Genomic DNA, 16,983 nt, shown 5'->3' with positions numbered 1-16,983 from the left:
CAGTTAATATTGAAGTACCTAACTTATAATATTCAAAGAAGAAACTTAAAATTAAATCTTTACTTGTGAACACAATAAGCATTGTAAAATTAATTAATTATATTCCTTTGTCATTGAGACGAAAAAGTTTCAAGAATATATTTATTAAACAGCTGATGGTGAGATGGTAAAAACGAAATCGGCTTAAACCTATCATCAGAATTATGCTCCTACAAGTAAACAAGATTTAAAAAAGATAAGAATCAATCTCAACTTGTTTCTGGTATTAGTACAGATAAAGAGATCTAAGTACTCTATATCAATGCATCAGCATTTCTCTTTTGTCTGCAACCAAAACTAGAATCGTAAAGAACCATTGGGCAGATGAACTCCCGGATCCTCTGGTCCGTCTAAGGTCAAAAAGACTTCTAAATGTGAATGCTCACCCCCCGAAATGATGTCTTGGAATCTTGTAAATATAGTTTCACACTTTCCGTGACTTCTGCGCAGCTACAATTTCCAACACGGTAATACTTATTTTGTTAATTTCAAAAGTGAAGATTGATAGTTACTGCTAACGGATGATATCGAAGTAGTGATGGGATCTTGACGTAACTAGTACTGGTGTTAGAGATACATAATCATAGTACAATAAGTGAGGTGCTTTAATGATTTTGTTCTAGATTATTGAGGTTTCTGTGATGGTAATTAAATATTTTGATTTTTATTTTAAATAAATCTGCTCGTCTCGTATAACAAATAATATTTATATAACTATATTCTTATATGTATATTTATAGAGATAGTAGTGATCATTGTAACTATTATTAACTGAAAAAGTTAAAAAGTATGTGCACAAACAAATAAATAGTGGAAAAATATGTATCTATGTTGTTTATCATTTACATGTAATCTTAATTTAATTAGCTTTTTTTTTATTTAAATTCAAAACTTAAATATAAACTTTTTCTATTTACATAAGACTAATAACGATATTTATAATTTGTTACAAAAATATTAGAATTTCATTGAAACTGTTAAACAAAAACTTTATGGAATCAATGTAAGATAAATTTAACATTTTTGAAATGGTAATTTTGCAACTTTATATTCTGGCCATTAATTGGTCCAGTATTGATTTTATTAAATTAGGATTTCTTTTAAATCTGGTTATACCTTTTTTTTTATTGCCCTTGTAGGCAGACGAGCATACGGCCCACCTGGTGGTGAGTAGTTACCGTCGCCCATGAACTTCAGCAATGCCAGGGGCAGAGCCAAGCCGCTGCCTACCGCTTAATACTCCTGTATTATATCGACATCTTATCTTATTTTTACTACCGGTAAGGAGTTGCCGTTTAGATTCTGAGTCTAGTTTGAGCTCCAGGATTATCTAAATTACAATCTTCTACTGAATTACTCATAAACGAATTATTTTGTTTTGATATAAGATTCAAACAATAGACAGTACTACATACAAAATGTCTTTTGATTGAATTTAGGAATATGTGGTCATGTCACTTTCATATCGTAGTTCTTAGCAATGGTACGACATTCTACTGGAAATGTCTCTATTGCATTGATGCGTGAATGAGTTCGCGGAGTCCTGGTTATTAAGTGAATGCCGCCTTACACCTTGTAACATGAGATTGAACTCTTGATTGTAGTATGGAATGGTAACCCCACCATAAAAGTGGTATGCATCATTTCTTCGGGACAGAAACAGACGGGACTCTGCTGGCAAACCATGTGGCCTTATCATGCACGATACCACCAATGTTCATTCAGCAACTCTCTAGTCATAGACTTTACGATAATACTCTGGTATAAAACGATGTAACTATGTTTGAACCGTCTTCTGTAACAGTCTTCTATGAAGAACCAAATTTGCGCTCTTTTTTGTTTTCAAATCTTTTCAATAATCAAAATTAAACTATTTCTATGACAAGCGCTGCAAAATATGACAATCTTAATATGAATATTACCTCTTAATTTACAACCTTAAACACCTAGAAACAAGACTTAAAATCACTCACAGCATTTCGTACGTATGTTAAATAGTAGGGTGTCCATTAATTACGTCACAAATATAGACACTTGCACAGTAACTAACAACGTCCAAGTGTACTGCGTAAATGTCTTCACGCTACTGCTGGGTAGCAGGGCATCTGGGAAGGAAAGAAACAGTATGTTAATTTATTTCAAAAACACTTGAACCGGTGACTTGGGAATAAACGAGTTACACAATAGTCTTTGGTAGTATAAATAATTTAATTATCTATAATAAAAACACTGAAAATGTTAAAATAAGCCGTGCCAAGTATCCAAGACGGTGTATCCACTACACTGGAGCTCAGAACTTTTGACAGGCATCAATTTAGGGAGCCAATAGGCATCTAACATGAATGTAAAAAAAAATCTAATATTATTATTTTTTTATCTAATATTTAAAAAAAAAGACATGCCCGCTGGGTTTCTTGCCAATTCTTCTCAGGACGGAGGCTAATTCTTGTGAATTGGCGGTAGTTCTTTTGACGTTCAACAAGTATGTACTTTCATTTATGTTGAATAAATTTTTTTGATTTGATTTCATTTGATTTGTATTTACGCTGGCATGGCCTCTCAAGGCCAGCTTAGGTAGGAGAAAAAATGTATTTATGGACGAGCATCAAAATTTAAAGAAGCACCATTATAATATTCGTCGTATTTAAGCCTCCGCTGTTAAGTATCCCACATAGCACTTAATGAGTTCCGGCGTGGACGACATGTCGGCTATCAGTACCATTTAATTGCGATCACCTTAGTTATAAAGGCTTGTTACCACAGCGTGTATGTCAAGATAAAAAAAAAAAACGTTATCGAAGACTTCAGATTAACATGTCTTCCTTTTTCAAACCGATCCAGATTTCCGCATTTTAAAGGTAGGTCTGCCCACTCCATTCATTTCTTCAACAAAAAAAACCTATGCTATTGCAACCTTGGAACTTAATCGAACGATAAATAATGTTAACTTAAAACGTATTTCAAGTTACGCCCGGAAGGCTACAGCCGTCCTTCAAAACTCTTAAACTGCACTTAAGTCATTACATTTGGAAGGAAGCCCCCAAAAAAGGGAATTACCATATTTTACGAAACTCGATCCGAACTCACGAACTTGTTATATTTGCATAATGAATTCACTTTTTTCTTTGTTTTTATTTATTTGATTCGTAGTAATTTATCGTTCTGCTAAACCTTTAGGGGGTAAACCTTTTATGAAATTATGAGATTTTATATTAGCGCAACGGTATCTATTGGTTCAAGTAATTTTACAGTATCTACTCGCAAAGGAGAGAGTACGCTCTCTCTACGAATTTTTTTTATTGCTTAAGTGAGTGGACGAGTTCACGGCCCATCCGGTGTTTAAGTGGTTACCGGAGCTCATAAAAACCTAAGACGTAAATTTCGTCACCTACCTCGAGACATGAGTCCTAAGGTCTCACTTTTTTCAGTACAACGGCTGCCTCATCCTTCAAACCGAAACGCATTGTTACTTCACGACAGAAATATCCAGGGTGGTAGTACTTACCATGCGGACCCATAATATATCCTAACGCCAGTAAAAAAGCTTTAGGGTTGGGCGTTGTGAGCATACAGGGTTATGAAATAATGACGTCATTGTTTACGTCTAACTGCATCTAGAATGAAACTCGCCTTGGACAAAGCTTTCTCTTCTGAAACTCCACTAAAGCAATCGCCTATAAGTATCCTAGCTCTTTACAAGCCAATTTAATTATTTCTTCAAAACAAGTATTACATTTCATTAAATTATACACAAATTAATTGGTTTTAATAAGCGCGACATCACCATAACGGATTAATTATTAAATGAATCATATCAGATCATATGAAGTGTACAGCGGGAAAAGCTGGAATATTAATATTGTTGTATGTTTTAATATTTATGTAATAAATTTATTATAAAAAAAAAAACCTGAGGTGCGCGGTGTCAATAGCTTAAATATTTTTTTGACAGATATGAGGAGACGTCTTATCATTTTGATGATATATAAAAAAACAACCCACGCTTTTTTTACATTAAGTTTATTTTCTATTTTTTAGTAGGATTTTCTATAAAAGCGTGTTTTTTTGTTTTTTTAACAATTTCTTTTCATATATTAGAATAAGTAGCCTTATTATTCTATTTTCTAAATTATTATTTTTCATTAAATTAAATTATTCAGATTCAATTATTTAGTGAGAAGTGCGTGTTTGGGATGGTATGGACATGTGATGAGACGAAATGAAAGTGAGGTTGTTAAGAGAGTGTTAACTATGAATGTGGAAGGATATAGGGGAAGAGAGAGACCTAAGAAGAAACGGATGGGTTGCGTGAAAGACGATATGGGTAAGAGGGGAGTGAGCGAAGAAATGGTATATGATAGAGGAGTATGGAAGTAGAATAGATGTTGCGCCGACCCCAGGTGACTGGGAGAAGGGCAGGAGAATGATGATGAGTAAATTAACTATCAAATCTCTAGGTACATTAATAAAACCTAATTCTGATTTTTTTCCAGTTCCAAGTATGAATACTGGAATACCTTACGTTCCAAGTATAATACTAAATGAAAAACAGCTAAATATCTTAATAAGACCGTTTAAACTCAACAAGAAAAGTCTAATTAAACGTTCGTTTATTCAGAAACAACATTAAAAAGATAAAACTCAATTGTCGAGTTGGAACGCGCTCACGGGATTCTTCAAAAGATTTTTAAGTACGACAACTTGGAAATTGTATTATTATGATTGTTGTTACCAATTACGGTGCAAGATGAAGTTTACTTTCTTAGTGGACGACATCTAACGAACTGCGAACCTAATCATCAGACATCAACAGTCTTAAATTTGTCTTTGTTTGTTTTTTGTTGAAATATGTTTTGTTTTTGTTAGCGCGCTTTTAATAGCTTGGTATATTTGTGTGTAATGAAGTCTTTGAACGTAACTGTTACCAATTTAGAGTTGTCCGATTAACTTAAAACTTTGCACGTGGACTAAGAACCAATCACAGTCCAATCATTTTATAACTTTATTCTAATATCCTGACCAATACCTCTTCCTCCTTGCGTTGTAAATCCTCAATCCTGAGAGTCGTGACCTCTGTGGCATTTCAGAATCTTCGGGCGGATTATATCACGTGCGAACGTAGATACCACCACTCTTCCTATTTCTGCCCTGAAGCAGTAATGCGTTTAAAAAAATGGTGCCCGTGCAACTTGGTGCACGTGAAAGAAGTGAAACTTCTTTTGTGGTGTGTAGTATTGTGGTTTTCTTCATTTTTATCCTTAAATATAATTTCTCTTGTAGGAATGCTGCGTATAAGAGAAACAACGTAGCCCGCTTTGTCCTTTTCCTCTCTGTACAATCGAATGGCTTGGGAGATGCACTGGCTATTTCCCCACTCTCGTTCTTTCTAAATTATATATTTTCTCTCTAGTCTAGTTAAATTTTACTCTCAATGCGTCTAAAGCAGTTTCACTTCAAAAAAAAAAAGCCACGTCGATTTGTCCTAGGCGGCGTGAATCGCCTTACATACGGTGGTGTTTAGTAAGGTATGGATTTGGTCTGATCAACGCATGGGAGAACCTGCTCTTCGGTCTTTTGCCTTCCACCTTCTCAGTCAACAAGAATTTTCCCATGTTGTGGGTAGCTACTCTTATGTGCTATGTGACCAAAGAAGTCGAAGACTCTTCTGAGACACGTGATGTGGAGTCTTATGTTAATTTATAGTACTGTTAGTATAAATTCATTGGTACGGTGTTCCAAATGAATTCTTGGCATTTTCCTCCAGCACCGCATCTCGAATGCGTCTATACGTGTTCGTTTGGCCTTTTTCATGGTCCACGTCTCTGCGCCGTAAACGAAGATGGAGAATACTAGTGTGTTCATGAGGCGTATTTTTGTTTTTTAAGATATACACCTGTCAACCTAGATTAGGTAAAGTTGGGAGGTAGCGTTTTTGGCCATACCGATGCGTCTTCTTATGTCAGGTTCGCATGAAGCGTTGTAGGTAATTGTGGATTCTAGATAGATAACATTGTCCACCACTTCCAGATCAAGTGTGCCCGACGAGTTGAGGGAGCCACTTTAATCAATCAATATTCTTTTAGTCTTGATTCTGGTTAATTTTGAGTCCCGTTTCGTCATTAATGCGTTCCATCCTCTCGAAAAGGCAGATCGTTTCCTCCTCGTCTTTTGCGAACAAGGTGATATCATCGGCATAACGCAAATTTGTTATCCTTGTTCCACCAATGGTATCATCTCCTCCCCATTCTTCGAGTGTCCACCTCATTATATATTCTCCGTACATATTTAAAAGAATGATACTTAAAAGAATGATACTTTGCCTCATACTTAATAATAATATTATTATAACACCAATACTAAGAGAATAAAAAGAAGACGGCACTAATATTGTCTAAATCTACAATAAATTTAACTATAAATATTAAAGAGAAAGAATAAGGCACTTGGATCTATCATATATTATGTATATGGACGTCATCTTGTTTTAGATTCCATTTTTATTCTTCAAAACGAATCAGAAATAGCGTTGAACAAAACAAAGACGCGATTTTATTGTAAGAAACATTAATTTGATATGTCGATGATATGAAAATAAAAGAAAGCTTCTAAGCAACTCAAGAATTCATATATCTTGTGCCGATATTAAACTTCATATCATAAAATCGATAATACATAATTTATTGCTCTGTGAAGCGTTCTTGTAACGTACATTTTATTATCTTCCCCCTGGTTGTCGATCAAGTTGATTGAAATCGGAAACTTAATATTTGATTTTTGATGGCAAAAGCGAATGTGCGACGGAATGGTTGCTGATAGATTTTATTGTGTTCAATCACAAAAGATCTGGAAACTATAGATTTTTACGAGTGTACTCAGTATAGGTCGGCTGAAAATCAGATTAACTGAAGCCACGACTATGCAGAGACAGATGAGATGAGTTCTCTATGATTTTTTAACTTTAATCGTTTCGAAGTAGATAGTTGAAATTTCTTTGTGGTAATTGAGTTAATTCTTTTTAGCATTGAACGGTTCGGTCATGGTTTGTCCGTGTTAACTAAAACTGCAGCGTTCATCCTCAGTACCTATCCAGAGATCTGTAGTTTGTTAGGTACTTGTTGTTCGAATTCGCGGTATATTTTACTCCGAACATGTAAAAGGCAAACACACCATTTCAACAATATATATTATTATAATGTGTACAATATTAAAATATAAACCAAAAGTAAAGTAAACAACACTGGAAGATATGAATTAAAATAAAAACGCGCGCGAATCTTGCTGCATGACGTCACGGGACACCTGCGCGTTCGGGAACTCCGATCGCGTCCGATGACGCCCGAGTGCGACCGAGTGTTGCACGCTACAGATCCATCAACAATCAGACCCCGCAATGAACTCCACTGTATTGCTCGATGTTTCCACAACATAATAACGTGATTTTCTTTAAGTGCGATTTTAAATGAGGCTTTAGCGATAGGCAGCAGCTTGGTATTGTCGATGCTCGGGAGTCTTCGCTGATTGGGCCATAATCAGCCTATCTTCCACCGATGACATCTAAAGTACCTTATAGACCGCCTAATCAATGTAAGCAATCAGTAGACTGGAGCCCAGACAAAATCACTACGGGATGCAGCAATTCATTTTCATTTTCCTCTTCTTTTGAAATTATTCAAAAATCAATAATATACGCCCTTGTTTTTATAAATTTCGTTTCGTCTAAGTTTCGTAATTTAGTTTGTATTTACACCAAATTTAATTACAAGATGTTTATAAATTTTTAAGAGGATGCTTGTACCCTGAACACACGTTAAACCTTATCACGGGTGCCAGGATCTAATTACATCAGTTATTAAAGTGTAAACATTTTGAAACATTAAATAGTACATACTTCTGTAATGCATTTAATAAATATTGTGATTTTATATTTTCGTTAATTTCTATCTACATTTACTACTTACAATAAGACGATATAGAGGGCTTAATTTGATCTCAACATAATTTTATTTCTTCATACCTTCGCAAAATTCTTATATTGATTCGTAAAACCCCAGTCATAACCTTCACACTGGACAAAGTCAGTCAGTCTTTCATCAACAAAACGAAAACCGAACCAACTAACAAAACCATACATGAAATCGCTTCATATTTTCGGTGTTTTCGAAGTTTTTTTTAAGCTATTGCATAGCTTCAATCGCGGGCCTTGAGCGCGGCGACTGAATCAAGAAATTCCGTAACGAAAATTACCTGACACCCCCACTACGCCTACTATGTACCTCGCGTTCAACACATTCACACGTTGCGCTGGTGTAGTGTTTGTGAACAAGTGCGCGGCGTGACGTCGCACTGCATGAGCATCATGAAAAGTCTGCCCATCTCTCTCTCATACGGTCTAGCTTATGAGTGTGAAGGGGACAGTTAATGTTTTGCTTTTGTTAATGTTTATAAATATAGCGTGGTCTTGTTTTTATTATTGTTTTAATATTAAATTATAATTGTCTAATTGTAATTGCATAAGTTGATAAAAAATGCTTTGCAATAGCTCTGGGTCTGCGGAGGGACTTCGGTTCCCTCTGCATTTTGTACCGTATGTTCCATGGGGAGTGCTCTGAGGAATTGTTCGAGATGATACCGGCATCTCGTTTTTACCATCGCACCGCCCGCCACCGGAGTAGAGTTCATTCATACTACCTGGAGCCACTGCGGTCATCCACAGTGCGTTTCCAGAGGTCTTTTTTGCCACGTACCATCCGGCTATGGAATGAGCTCCCCTCCACGGTGTTTCCCGAGCGCTATGACATGTCCTTCTTCAAACGAGGCTTGTGGAGAGTATTAAACGGTAGGCAGCGGCTTGGCTCTGCCCCTGGCATTGCTGAAGTCCATGGGCGACGGTAACCACTCACCATCAGGTGGGCCGTATGCTCGTCTGCCTACAAGGGCAATAAAAAAAAAAAAAAAAAAAAAAAGCTTTACCGCGGCAGTCCCCGAGTGCCACATGTCTTTTTTTTTAATGAAGGTTTTCTCGATTTCGAGACGTCACCCTCAAAGTTTACACAAAAAATTTAAATGCGACGCGTTATAATTACATCTACCAATTTATATAGCATTCTGGCTGCCCTCGACAAAGGGGAGGCCAAGATGCTATTATAGACACCAACATCCATTCTGGTTGAAAGCTAAATTATTCAAAGATAACAAACTAATTGTTTTCGAAGTTATAGATGCAAAAATAGCAGTTAAATAGCATCTTGTTTTTCTACGTTTAGTTTAAAAACAATACTCACTATTTTTACTAAACATATAAGTAGAAATATGAGGTCGACTCGCGACGTACAGTCGCACGGACATCGACCTCACGTTTGGGGGTCGCGTGGGCACCGTCGCGCGGCACATCAAAGCGAGATATCCCCGTTGTGTGGGATAGTCATCAGGGTACACGTGTAGAGTTCGCCAGGAAGCACTAAGACCATCCCCGTCAGCCCCCGAGACGTGATTTTCACTGGTGATGAGCGGATCCTGTGAAGGAACGGTGAAATTAGTTTGAAATTTAAAATTCAGTTTTAAAATATGCACAAAGATTCGGTTTTTAAGAATCTAAGAGACAAGTCGACTACATGGGTCAAAGTACTGATAAATGTCACTCGCTTTGCAGGAGACCGTGGATCTCATTCGCCTGTTGTAATAACATCTCAACTCAGCACAAACGCCCAGTAATTTGAGATTAGACAAGCGGATTCCTGTGGGCTAACATTGGACTGGGCGTCGCTGCGTCCTTTCACAGTCATAGAGACATTTTTTAACTTCTCCAATAAAGTCAAAAAAGTCCTGGTTTCTTTATTGTTTTAATGTTATCGTGCCAACTAAAATCAGCACAAGCAGCTATCATTTTCGGCTTCCAGGTGAAGAATTTTGTGGATAATTGAGCTCATATTAGATAGATACTTTTAAAGCGTCGTAAAAAAGATATACCCTTGTCTATTCACATTAGTCCCTGCTTGCAATTCTCAAGGATTCAGCTGGTTTGTCTATTTATGTTAATAAAAAAACTAACAAAGACTGAGGAGCACATTACCCTGAAGCGTATGGGACATTCTCTCAATCCTTTCTCCCTTAATATTTGTATCGCATGTCCGAAACCATTGAATCGAGGCGCGTCCCTATTAACATCAGTTACGGGTCATTACATTTCGTACACAATCCACTAGCGAATCTATTCGAAGTGAAACACTGAGGAGCTTCCGCAGTTACGAGCTTTTTAGGAGGGCTTATTTCGCAATACGTAGTTTATCTATGTATCTTTTACTGAAAATGGTTGGACTTTCCTACGAATGTTGTTGACTAGCGGCCCGCTTCGGCTCTGCTCGGGTCTTTAACAAAAATTTCAACGATATTTGATGTTGTTTTATTTTTTTAAATAAAAGTACACTTGTTGCGGTGAAAATAATAATAGTTAGACATATGCTGTCGCGACACTTTTTGCAAATAATAATGTGTTGTACACAGTCGTAGTACATTATTTTATTCTATCATCAATAGTTTTCGCAGGGCACGCGATGTAAAAGATATTTTAGGTAATTTTTTTACACCTTGGGTTACATTATTAGAGTTTTAGTAAGGATTCCTAATTTTTTTCAAAAAACATTATAGCCTATGTTACTCGGGAATAGTGTAGCTTCCAAACACTTAAAGAATTTTTCAAATCGGTTCAGTAGTTTTGGAGCCTATTCAATACAAACAAACAAACAAATATTTCCTCTTTATAATATTAGTATAGAAGTATAGATAGATGATCCGATTTTACCCTTAAAGTCACACAGCACGGTAGTGGTCACTAAACCAGCGATAAGTAGCATGTCTAAAATTCGGTGCTCCTAAATTCATAAGCCACTAATCGCGATCATTAGTGGGAAGGTATGTATCGAATTATGCGGCTTACTTCTGAACCACAATTCGTTCAAATCCAAACCTAAGCCTCTCTGTCTGAAGGTGGTAAGTGTTCACTTAGTGGTTTCTACGGGATCTATAATTGCCCGCTTCATACCAGACCGACCGTCAGCTCATTTACCCTCAAAGCTATCAAATTAAAATACACCATAAAAACCAGTAAATCATGTGCATTATAATTGAACGATACCTATGTACATTGTTTGTAAGACTCTTATTAAACGAAATGCTTGCCTTTGAAATTCTCGGAGTAAAATTCTGAAGCGCTACCATAAATTCTGGTAACAAGCTGTGGACTTTATTTTCTCGCACAGCATCTATTACGTATGGTAATGTTCTCATTTTGAAAGTGAATATGCTTTTGTTACCTATGTTAATAAAGTTACACAACACTGGATAAACTATTTTCTACACGTTTTTATTGGATTGGCAACTATTTATCTGTGTAATGAATGAATGAATGAATGATTTATTTTATTTCAGACAACATAAGTCCATATGTGTACATAGTATCATTGAAAGATACTCCTCCTCCTCCTCGCGTCGTTTCCTCACTGCTGAGGGTCGTGACCATTATGATTCGACATGATTTTACTCCTTGTGATGTCCCGCCAGCGCCTCCGATCATTGGCCGCATGAAGGGCGTCGTGGAATGGGATCTCTAGTGTGGTGCGGATTTGGTCGAACCAAAGATACATAATCATATTGAAAGATACATAAAATTAAAAAAGATACATTTATTAAAAATAATTATCAGTTGAATACATTTCAAATATTCCATTCTGCTTGATACTTACTTCGAACCAACCATTATTATTATTATTATTATTTAGTCCGCAAGTGAACCACGGTACAATGGTTCAAGTACCGACCAGTCATAACGGTCTGATAATTAAATCTTTCTACGTAATTTTCCCCAACTTTGAGACGTCAGATTGACTTGAAATTTTTAATCCTTATTAAGAATACATTAGTATCGATAACACGTAAATATAATCGAAGCGTACCCTGAAAACATCAGTTAAGAAAAATATTGAAATTTTAGATCGGTAAAACATTTTTTTTTTATGGGTGGACGAGCTCACAGCCTACCTGGTGTTAAGTGGTTACTGGTGCCCATAGACATCCACAACGTAAATGTGCCACCCACATTGAGACATAAGTTGTAAGGTCTCAAGTATAGTTACAACGGCTGCCCCGCCCTTCGAACCGAAACGCATTACTGCTTCACGGCAGAAATAGGCAGGGCGGTGGTACCTACCCGCGCGGACTCACAAGAGGTCCTACCACCAGTTTGGTTTTCAATCTATTATTAAAGCTACGTACATCATCTTATGGTTCATTTTAGGTTACGTGATTCGAGATAACGAAGAAACGAAGCTAAGGCTTTAAATTCTATTAACAATTTGATAGTGCACTAGTCTCGGTCCAAGATAACGAAGCGCACTTTAAATGCTGACACTATGACAAATGTGACATTGCTAAATGTAAACAATCTGTATTTATTTCCAAGAATCTAATCCTATTATAAAACTGGTCGTCAGGTTTCAGCCCCGTGAGCTCACCTACTAGTTAAGGTTAAGCTAAAATAGCCTCTCAAGGCTGTCAGCTAGGCAGGAAAAAAAATTATTATATATATAAAATTGTATGAAAACTGTGTCTGTTCATTTTTTGTCCCAATAGACCGAGGAATTCACGGTTCATCTCGTGTATCTACCTGTACCTGTACTCTTCCCTTACCGTATCCCACAGACAAGGGAATAATATTGTAAACTATATACTTAGTAAATAAACTGTCAAACAGAAACCCGTTCTCAGCAGAAATAGGGAGTGCCTATATATTTATGCGGGTCGATTTTATATTTCTCACTGCTAATTGCAGATTTGACCATTTGACATGATATTTCTTAACCAGATCTTGAACGTTTTTTTTTTATTGCTCATGTGGGTGGACGAGCTCACAGTCCACCTGGTTTTAAGTGGTTTTCGAAGCCCATAGGCGTCTACAACGTAAATGGCGCCACCTACTTTGAAATGTGAGTTCTAAGGCCTCAGTTTTTACAGTAGGTACAATGTTGTCCCTTCAAACCGAAACGCAATACCGCTTTACGGCAGAAATAGGCAGTAGTACCTACCCATGTGGCCTCACAAGAGGTCCTGCCACCAGTAATTACGCAAATTATGATTTTGCGGGTTTGCTTGGTAATAAATACACGATGCTATTCCTTCACCGTAGAAGTCAATCGTGAACATTTGTTAAGTACGTATTTTATCAGAAAAAATGGTACCCGCCTGCGGGATTCCAACATCGGCGTATCGTAAGATACGAATACACCAGACATCTCACCCTTTAGGCCACGACGACTTCACTGACGAATTATATGTTGGAATATAACGCAAAAGATACTAAATTTATACTTAAGGAATTATAATCAAAATATAATGCATACAGCATAATATATGCTTAAAAACATATCAGTGTTAGTTTACTATAATAGTAGGAGTCGAAGGTGTAACGAGATAACCACATTTTCAGAACCAAATTACCAGTATAAGTTGAGCTTTCGTTTAAAATTCATTACTTTTTGTAAATTTAACACAACCCGAGCTGTGGGATCAACATATTACAGTCTATGCAAAGTCGGTGTTAGTTTGAGTTTAACTAAACCAGAACGGCGGTTGGCCCATTTAGCACAAATCTAATGGATTATACTTAATACAATATTGGAAAGGTTTTTTGAATACATTTAAATTGTTTATGGAATTTTTATATTAGTTATTTTTTTTCGTCAGGGTCGTCTTTTGACAATGTCAACTTCTTGTATTATGTTTTCATCATCTGTAACATTCTAGGTGATGTATGCGAAAGCACATTGCGGCTTGGTTTTCACTTTAAATGGTTGAAAATTTTTTTTATTGTTTAAATGTGTGGACGAGCCCACAGCCCACCTGGTGTTTAGCGGTTACTGGAGCCCATAGACATCTTGGTGTTAGGAACTCTTGAGAGTCCGCGCGGGTAAGTACCACCACCCTGCCTATTTCTGCCGTGAAGCAGTATTGCGTTTCGGTTTGAAGGATGGGGCAGCCGTTCTAACTATGCTTGAGACCTTAGAACTTATATCTCAAGGTGGATGGCGCATTTACGTTATAGATGTCTATGGGCTCCAGTAACCACTTTATGCCAGGTGGTCTGTGAGCTCGTCCATCCACCTAAGCAATATATAATAAATAATAATAATACAAATAGAAATTGATTCAAAGAGCCACTTTTTAAGATATATTTTGTAGCCTTGTGTTATAAAACCATTTACTCGTCTCTTAAAAGGCAAGATATGAAGTAATATTCCGTGCTTGGACTAAACAGCGCTTGACTCTGCCTCTAGCGTTGCTGAAGTCCATGGGCGACGGTAACCACTCATCATCATGGGCCATATGCACGTCTGCCTACAAGGGCAATGAAAAAAAAAACTATTTCGCGGAAGGGCCAAAGCCTAGATATAGTTAGTAACCACAATGAAAATGCCGCTGGCTTTCTTTTGGCAGTTCCAATCATGATCCACGCAGGTGCAATGTTGTGGCTTGTGTAGAAATTCGGCTATCGCGTCCCTTAGTCCGGGTAGTGCCTCATAGTCATAGCCCTTTTAGAGGGTGCCCCACATACCTTGGAAGTCCACGAACGAAGTAGAATATTGTAAGCCTATCGTACTAACAATACATTGCCTAGAAATTAGGTGTTAATAAATATTGGTATGAAAATAAAGAAGTCAATCGTAGAGTTATGTGGGTTTCCTAATTAGTCATCTGACCGAATTTTATCCTGTAAGATCTTCTGATCCATAACAAAATGAAATGTCACTGATGCCAAATTTACACTGATGATCAGTTCAATTTATCGGCCCGCAAATACACTTGGCCCTTTCGGGATCTAAGTTCAGCGATAACGACATTAAACCCACGAAGCTTAACCGATGTGATTACCCGAAAAATGTTAAGGAACCCTTAAGCTTACATTCCGAAATTGTCATTTTATTTTACTATTTATAGATTAGTGAAAATGGCCCTTCATATTGTGATTATTGAGTTCGAACATTGGTTGAATTCTTACTGTTCTTTCAATACTTGTAGCCTAGATCAGTTGTGAGACCTAGCTTATACTATTTCAGTATTGCGACAGAGCTCTTGTTAGAATCCTTGAATAAAAATTACTAGTCGAGAGTACTAAAAACCGATCTACCTATTACTATCGCAAAGCAGTCGTGCATCCTAGTTTCTGAGTCTAGACTTATACACTGCTGATGGAGTTTCCGAGTTCTGGACGCACAGTGGATAGTTTTCAAATTTTGGTTGATATCTATTGACTCCATACTACTAACATCAGGTTAAACATAAAGAAATTTTAAAAACGGTGCTCAATCAATGTATTTACCTACTTGGACCTTATTTCCTTATACCAGTAGTCCACACGAATGCACCGTTCCCTAACATCAGACTATCAACAAGCACATGCTTACACGACGATATCTTGAAACTTTAATAGGTGAACTTCTGAAAACTGGATAAGTTCGCAGACCAAATCTATTTTAAAGTTGTGAAGGGATCCTCTTACGTAAGGCATCGTCTGCTGCAGACTGCGAGGCTGTAAGTAATCATCCTAGCAACTTTTTACTTATACTTAAATTCTCATTTTAATAGAAGATTGTTTTAATTTTATAACAAGGATCCTTGTGCAGTAAGTTGTGAGTTTGTTAATGAATTAAAAATTTATGGATTTTTTTTTTCGAATTCGGTGATTTGTTTATTGATAACTATATTGTTTTCACTACATTTGTGTCTTTTTCACCAATATGGACACGATAACAATACGAATTTTGCATTACGAGCTCCGATAGAACAGATAGAACATTAAAAGTTCAGCAGCTAGACAATGGCCCTTTGGAAGTTAACAACAAACGGAAGATCTTCCACCGAGCCAGCATTGTAGCCCAATAGGTCCATGGCCGCCGACTCACCGCGCTTCCTGCTCCCACGGCAAGCATCTTCACAGCCTCGTAACGCCGCTACAACCCATCACAGTCAACGACTGAATCATCAACACTTGGGGTCACACAAGGTACTGGTGGTAGGACCTCCTGAGAGTCCGCGTGGGTAGGTACCACCACCCTGCTTATTTCTGCCGTGAAGCAGTAATGCGTTTCGGTTTGAAGGGTGGGGCAGCCGTTGTAACTATACTTGATACCTTAGAACTTATATCTCAAGGTGGGTGGCGCATTTGCGTTGTAGATGTCTATGGGCTCCAGTAACCACTTAACACCAGGTGGGCTGTGAGCTCGTCCACCCATCTATTTTTTTTAAATAGGTTTAAATGACCTTATTTTTCTGACATCGAGACATTTGCTAATATAAAATCCATCAAAGATATTAATCGATTGCTAGTCTTAGCGGAGAGGCAGTCTTGTTTAACGTTTCCTAAAACTGTGTTCAATGATGAAATTATCTTACCGCAATTCATATATTAAGCGATAGCTCATTAGCTTTTCACTCGATCTGATCCCAAAAACATAATTTATGAAAATCAAATCAAGATTAAACACCGCTTATCTCAAAGTACCTTCAATTTGTTTTTATTACAACTCGAAATGAATTAATAAATGTTCATAAAAATCATAACAAGAATTTCGTACAAAAGCCTTTGTGCAGACGATCGTTCTTTGGTAAACGTTTAATTTCAGTTATTGAAGCCGTTCCCTAATCTCACCCCACATAAAGGGGTAGGTGCCCTTTGAAATTAATGAGATTTTTTCATTATTAGCTATTTTTCCTTGTTAAATACGACATTCGAACTAAAAGGTAGGGGCGGAGTATTCTGGATGTAGTCATGGTGTTTCGTTTGCGTATCTTTATGGTAATTATGAAGAAAATATTTGGTTTAATAAGTCTCAAGGAAGGCACTTTGTAGTAAACAGCGAGGGGGTAGTGGCCGCGGGGCGCGCTACCAGCACTCTA

General features: G+C 37.1%; 1 protein-coding gene across 1 annotated transcript in view; it reads right to left on the bottom strand.

Moving 5' to 3' along the window:
- Positions 1 to 1,002: 1,002 nt before the first annotated feature.
- The window catches only part of LOC101735462 (uncharacterized), a 107,903-nt gene continuing 91,922 nt past the window's right edge, over positions 1,003 to 16,983 (bottom strand). The window contains exons 5-6 of the mRNA XM_021348148.3: positions 9,321 to 9,552; positions 1,003 to 2,144 (exon numbers count right to left, since the gene is read on the bottom strand). Of these exons, the coding sequence (XP_021203823.1) occupies positions 2,053 to 2,144; positions 9,321 to 9,552 (324 nt within the window). The 3' untranslated portion in view covers positions 1,003 to 2,052. The remainder of the gene's footprint in view (positions 2,145 to 9,320; positions 9,553 to 16,983) is intronic.

Source organism: Bombyx mori, chromosome 17, assembly GCF_030269925.1.
Source record: "Bombyx mori chromosome 17, ASM3026992v2".
NCBI lineage: Eukaryota > Metazoa > Arthropoda > Insecta > Lepidoptera > Bombycidae > Bombyx > Bombyx mori.
Note: the sequence above shows the minus strand (reverse complement) of the source record. Positions and strands in the feature narration are given on the sequence as shown.